Here is a 7,288-nt window from a genome sequence, read left to right as displayed (position 1 = left end):
ACCTAGTGCTAAACTGATTAATGACACAGGCCAGGGGAGAGCAGGAGGAAACCAGAGGGCACAGGGTTTAACTTTCTGTCCATTGACAGCTGTGGTAGCCTCCTTTTCCACTATGGAAAATATTTAGAAAGTAATATGTCTGTCAAAACATGTGTCTCTTTTGTCTCTCAAACTAGTAAACACTACACTCTGTTCCAAATTATTATGCAAATTATATGTTACACTGATTTTCCTAGTAATAGTCAATGCAAATGATATAATATATATACAATATAATTTTCAAGTCACCAACCGTTAGGGTATAAATCGAATTTCATTGAACAAACCACCCAATGAAAACAGTATTTTTTCAAAAATAAAAAAAACTCAAAATGCACTATTCCAAATTATTATATTATTAACAGAATTTCAAAGCACTTTATAGGTTGTAAAGAACTGAAAATGGTCATTTGCTGAATTTGCAGCATTAGGAGGTCATATTTACTGAAATCAAAAGCTATTTCAATCAAACAGATCAGAGCACGTTACATCTTAACATAGGACAGCTTCTTTGATATCACCTTCACAATTCTAGCATCCATTGAACTTGTGAGTTTATGGAGAGTTTCTGCTTGAACTTCTTTGCAGGATGTCAGAATAGCCTCCCAGAGCTGCTGTTTTGATGCAAACTGCCTCCCACCCTCATAGATCTTTTGCTTGAGGATGCTCCAAAGGTTCTCAATAGGGTTGAGGTCAGGGGAGGATGGGGGCCACACCATGAGTTTCTCTCCTTTTATCCCCATAGCAGCCTATGACACAGAGGTATTCTTTGCAGCATGAGATGGTACATTGTCATGCATGAAGATGATTTTTCTACGGAAGGCACGGTTCTTCTTTTTGTAACATGGAAGAAAGTGGTCAGTCAGAAACTCTACATACTTTACCGAGGTCATTTTCACACCTTCAGGGAGCCTAAAGGGGCCTACCAGCTCTCTCCCCATGATTCCGGACCAAAACATGACTCCGCCACCTCCTTGCTGACATTGTAGCCTTATTAGGACATGGTTGCCATCCACCAACCATCCACTACTCCATCCATCTGGACCATCCAGGGTTGCACGGCATTCATTAGTAAACAAGACTTCATGTATTTCTAGGCCCACTGCAACTGATTCTGCTTGTGAGCATTGGTTAGGGGTGGCAGAATAGTAGGTTTATGCACAACTGCAAGCCTCTGGAGGATCCTACACCTTGAGGTTCGCGGGACCAGCAGCTTCAAATACCTGTTTGCTGCTTTGTAATGGCATTTTAGCAGCTGCTCTCTTAATCCGATGAATTTGTCTGGCAGAAACCTTCCTCATTATGCCTTTATCTGCACAAACCCATGTGTGCTCTGAATCAGCCACAAATCTCTTCATGTAACTTGCTCTGTTAAGATGTGTTTGATTGAAATAGCTTTTGATTTCAGTAAATATGATCTCCTAATGCTGCAAATTCAGCAAATGACCATTTTCAGTTCTTTACAACCTATAAAATGTTTTGAAACTCTGTTGTGCATAATAATTTGGAACAGTGCATTTTGAGTTTTTTATTTTTGAAAAAATACTGTTTTCATTAGGTGGTTTGTTCAATGAAATTCAACTTATACCCTAACGGTTGGTGACTTGAAAATTATATTATATCATTTGCATCGACTATTTAGGAAAATCAGTGTAAAATATCATTTGCATAATAATTTGGAACACAGTGTATATTGTATGTTTCTGACGTATTAACATGATCTGATATTTAAACACTCTTTGTACTTTTTGGCTAGCTACTGTTTGTGGTTGCAACCTTTGCTTGTTGAATAAACTCATAGCTCTTGCACTTTATACCAAAATGTATTTGAATGTTTTTAATAAGTCAAATCCTATGAGAATATTGGATTGTTGGAATAAAGGTAATTACTTTAACAGCACTAAATGACAACGTTTGATTCCCTCATTAATCATACTTGTTTCTACAATGTTCAAGGATATTCTTTTTTTTTTTTTTTTTTTTGCACTCCCTTGTAGAGTGATTCACTCACAAAACAGAACCCAGTGATGACTCAGGTGTGAAAGGAGAGATGTTTCCCCCCCCTCAGTGACTATGTTTTTTAGCTTTTGTTGAGTCACGGCTGATCACTGGGCTGCACTTACAGTTACACTCTTTGGGGTAGGAATATTAAAGAGATTATATGAAATTTTATCTGATGGAGCTCCCAATGGACCCCTAATTCATGGGAGTTAGAATGACAAGTAAAGTTCTTTTTGGAGTCATCTTCATTGATTAAACATTGCTTTAAGACCGCTTAGGCCTGCTTGCTTAACCATCTGGAGCAACACGGCATCTAGCGGATATTAACTTAATTCAAGGTTGGAAAGTCACAGAAAAATGCCTGAACTCAGGTAGGGACCAGAAAAGAAGCAGTTAAATCTTAATCCCACATGTATTGTTTCAAGTGAAATTACATAATAATGATGAGATATTTGTTAGTACAAATTATAAGTGAGGTTTAACATATTGACTGCAATTTGTCGACACACTCCGAACTTCAATCTTGCTTGAGGAATCTTTGAGGTGTTGATCGTTGGAGGAAATTCCCCAAACTGCTTACATTTCTCAGTCAAAACCACAATTTAAAATATTGTTAGTGAAGAAAATATTTTATTCAGTGTCTTGATCGCACTGAACTTCGTCAAGCAGCAAGAAGAGCAAATGACACACCTCACTACGGGTGCTTCTCATGTCGCTTATTTGATAGTTTCTCGTAGAGCTGCGCGATATGGAGAAAATCAAATATCACAATATGTTTGACCAAATACATCAATATCGATATTGTGGCGATATTGTAGGGTTGATAATTTTTCACAAAATATTTACACAATGGAATTTTTGCTAAATAATCATCAATAACTTGGATATAATGATTAAGTGGGTAAAAGCTAACAGCTAGAACAGTCTGGTAGGTTCAGAAAATGACCACTTTACTGTAATGTAGCCTTTGAAACACAAGAGAACATTTGTGTCATATTGCAATGTTACGATATCCAAAATTTAATACGATATCCAGCTTCATATATCGATATCAATATAATATTGATATATAATGCCCAGCCCTAGCTCCTCGACTCCTCGGTCCTCTGCTGAACCGGAAGTTGTTCTGTCCCTCCTCAGCGAAGGCCATCTCAAAGCTCTTATTTCGACCCCGAGGATCGAGCATCGAGGAGGAATCATCGAGGAGGCAAGGATACACGAGAGCAGCCTTCCCAGAAGCCGTGCAGCTGAAGGAGTTGCTAACTCTGCCGATGCAGCTGACAAATTCATGTGACGCTTCAGAGGAAAGGATGTCTCATCCCTCTAAGACACATTTCCTCGGTTCCTCTCTCCTCCCATGATTTCCTCGCGTCTCTCCCGTGCCTCCTCAGTGGGAGGGACTAAGACGTGAGGAAGGGAGGCAAGTGGAGGAGTCGAAGAGGAAATTTAAGCGACATGAAAAGCTACCTATACACACCAGAGCAGGTTTCCCAATCAGTAATCAAGGTGAGACACTCTTGACACAATTATTCCTACCAGGTGTGTCAGTTGCTACAAAGACAGTCAATAGGACTAAAAACAATGCTGGAAATAAATGACTCTGAAATGAACAAAAGATATTTCAAATGCTTTACGTTGCCATGCATAAGGAATGGAAGGGATCATACCAAATAACTGTCCATTCCACCATCCTGATAAATTAAACTGATGAAGTGTAATGCCTGCAATACTGTTAATGGAATGTAACAGGCTGTGAACAGTAACATTGTTTAACTGACTCATACTATTGTGTGCTTGTCTAGACATTGCACATGACGTGACCTTAACTTGATGCAACGCTTACCGCTGCTGGTTCAAGCTTGAACACATTTTTTCTGATATGTCGGCCTTAATGTTTGGCAAATGAAAAACATGAGGTTGGTCATTCGTTCATTATTTAATTAATTAACTCATTCTGTCTTCAAAGTTTTTACTCTCAATTCATGGTCACAAGGTGGGGAATTAAAATCACCTAAAAAAAAGACCTAATTTTAAAGACAAATGTTACAGTGATGAACTAGGAAGAAAGGTTTTATTTGAAAACAATGTTGGCAGTGCTCAAATGCCTTTTCACCCCTCTCATTTAGGCTATAAACTAAAGTGTACTAGTATAAATCCAGAAGCAGATTAGAAATCCTGGTCAATGCTGATACAGCATACATTTACTGTAGGCCTATGTTGCACGTTAAAACGCCCCTGTGTACCCCATGCATTCATTTTGTACAAGAACTGAGGAGCCAGGGTCCAAAATTAAAGTTTTCAACCACCAGCCAAACGTTTTCATCCACCAGCCAAATGGCGTGTGAATGTTCAAATTTTACCAGAAATTTAATAGATTACCATTGTTTTTTTGGCTGGTGAGTGAAGCAAATCTACCAGCCACATTCGTATTTTACCAGCATTTGGTTTGTAACTGGTGCTAATTTTGAAAACTGAGTATAAATTGCCCAACATTACAACTCAGTTATAGACTTTGGGACTTAATGTAGGCCTATCTCTGAGATTTTGGGGCACAGAGGTTAGCATGGGGCCTACCCAGAATGAAGTCAGATTAATGGACGTAGGCTATGTTTGTTTCAACAGAAGGCTTAGCGGTCAAATAGTCTTTTTTGCTTAGGAACATTGATAGGTATGGTTCCTAACTGAGTGACACGGAAGTACATCTTCACGGGTCAAAAAAAATCGTGCCCAAACCCAAAAATACCTGCTATTCGTTATGGCTGGTTGACAGCGATAACAAAGAAGACATGGGACACATTCAAGGAGAAAGAGTGTGAGAGAACACATTGTTGCTGAAAATCAGAAAGACCCTGAAACTTTCAAATTCATAGTAATAGCTGTTAAAGTTGAACCTGTTTGTAGAGTGCATGTACCATATGATAGAGTTAACATCTCCACAGCTCTTCCTCTGACCCTTCCTGCTAGTCGCCACCTCCCTCTCCTCCTTCCAATAAATCCAAAGGGGGCCGTGTGTGGAGCTGACCCCCCCCCCCAGTGAAAGTGCCATGGAGCAACTCCAGATGTGAACATCCTCCCTCTCTCTCTCTCTCTCTCTCTCTCTCTCTCTCTCTCCCCCACACTCTATTCTCTCCCACTTCCACCACCAAGTCCCCCCCTCCCCCCTCCCCCATGCAGCTACCATTTCCTTTTTTGGTGAAAAAATCTTAAACGCAGGCAGGGAGGAGGACATTTCACCAATGCCGACAGGAGACTGTATCTGGCGGTCTGTGTATGTGTGCTTCATCAAGGCGATGAAACAGTCGACTCAGCTTAAACATACACACACACACACACACACACACACACACACACACTTACAGCCTATACAGTATACACAGTATAGCCTATATACATATATATACAGTATATATACACACACACATTCAGGCACACAAGCATGTATACACAGATGTGCGCTCACTCTCCCTTTCACTCTCTCTCTCACAACACACACAAATATCTTAAACCTACAGACACACAAACTCTTTTTACTCTCTTTTATTACACACACATGGTTTCTCTCTCTAACTTTCTTACACACTTTTATGCCCTTCCCTGTTGCACTCATTCTCTCTCTCTTACACACACACACACACACACACAGACACAGATCTTTCCTAGAAAGACTTATTAAACACACCAGAAGGGTTTTCTCCAGCTTAGACAGTAAACACAAGTCCACAGAAAGCTATGACCTCATAAACGAGTAATGCATATTTCACTGTAACCACTAATAAACACAGAATATAAAAAGTGCCCAGCAAAGATCAGTCAGTGAAAATGTATTTAATAAGACTTCACAAATAAAACCAACCATGTCGCATTTAGCCATATCAATTATCTTTTTTTAACAGTTAAGTTTATACCGTTATCCCCTCAATGCCGTAATTTCCATCTTAAAATGTATATTTGCCAACTCTGACTCACCAGCATCAAAGCTGAAATAATAACTTTTCACAAACATGTTACAAACTAACAATGAAAAACAAAACACTAACAGCGTTAACAGCAACAAAATAACTATTGACGCAAATCATGCCAGACATGCATGCTCCTGCACGTTATTGCATTTAATTTCAGCTTGTTTTGGGTTATTAATGCTGGCTCTTTGAGCAATGGTGATCCAAAAGAAAAAAATGATTAATTACAACAAATGAAAAAGACAGAAATAAGATGAAACTTTACGTAAAAATAAGTAGTTCAACAAAAGCAGATACATGACAAAAAAAGTGGTCTGTGTGCCATGTTTTTTAGTTGCGTTTTTATGTGCACATAACATGGTAGCAAGAGAATATCTTATCAAAAGTGCAAATGACTTTATTGATCATCACTGCCATAAACTGACTACATCACTAAAAGCACAATCAGCAAAGTTGTTCTACGTTTTCTCCTTGTTTACTTTCTGGCATGTTAAAATGCTTAAAACTGCAGTTTTAAGAGCATTAAAACAGTACCTCCACCATACTTTGAAATACAGACTGGTAAGGTTTACATACTATACTGTATCAGTGTTCTGTGTCTTCTCTACAGAGTCCGACCTCTACCTGAGGTGGCAACTTTTTTTTATATAAAATATGAAGGAGTTTTTTTGCAAAGTGACTAGCATTTCGCATTTCTTTGGTTCAATAAAACATACAGTAACATATATGTAATGTTACTAAGGCACTCCATAAACTTTGTTTCACAAAATCATACATTTTTTGGTTCAAGAGGTTACTTTGGGGTGGTTGATACAAACAATAAGCACTAGCTCCTAGATGAAAATCAGACCCAGACAGGGACCACGGGGAACTGATGTCTTTATATAAAAACAACCTGAGAGGCAGCATTTGTTAGCCTGTGTTACCTTCCTTGGTAATGACTCAGGGTTCTTGAAATGCTGTGACGGAGGGGGAAAAGTAAGTCAAGAGAAGAGTGAGAATGTGGTCAATGACTGCTCTATAGGTTACTGTTGCAGTCGCGGCACAAGATCCTGTCACCATCAGGGAAAAAGCCGGCGCCCACCAGTGACGCAGAGCACTGGGAGCAGGTGAAGCATGGCTGATGCCACTGACGGTCCTCAAATGAGATGTACTTCCCTCCTCCAAAACCTAGGACGAAAAGAGCAATGAGAGAGAGATTAAACTGTATGTCGAGCTTTAGGTCGCTTTCACACCTGCCTCGTTTAGTTTGGTTGATTCGAACTAGAGTTTGTTTGCCCCGCTGGTGC

At 39.4% G+C, this 7,288-nt stretch overlaps 1 protein-coding gene across 1 annotated transcript in view; it reads right to left on the bottom strand.

Moving 5' to 3' along the window:
- Positions 1–5,849: 5,849 nt before the first annotated feature.
- The window catches only part of fhl3a (four and a half LIM domains 3a), a 30,982-nt gene continuing 29,543 nt past the window's right edge, over positions 5,850–7,288 (bottom strand). Inside the window, exon 6 of the mRNA XM_078252398.1 lies at positions 5,850–7,169. Coding sequence (XP_078108524.1) covers positions 7,018–7,169 — 152 coding nt within the window. The 3' untranslated portion in view covers positions 5,850–7,017. The remainder of the gene's footprint in view (positions 7,170–7,288) is intronic.

Source organism: Sander vitreus, chromosome 6 (assembly GCF_031162955.1).
Source record: "Sander vitreus isolate 19-12246 chromosome 6, sanVit1, whole genome shotgun sequence".
In the NCBI taxonomy this organism is placed as follows: domain Eukaryota; kingdom Metazoa; phylum Chordata; class Actinopteri; order Perciformes; family Percidae; genus Sander; species Sander vitreus.
The sequence above is the reverse complement of the archived record's forward strand: the minus strand, read 5'-3'. Positions and strand labels throughout refer to the sequence as shown.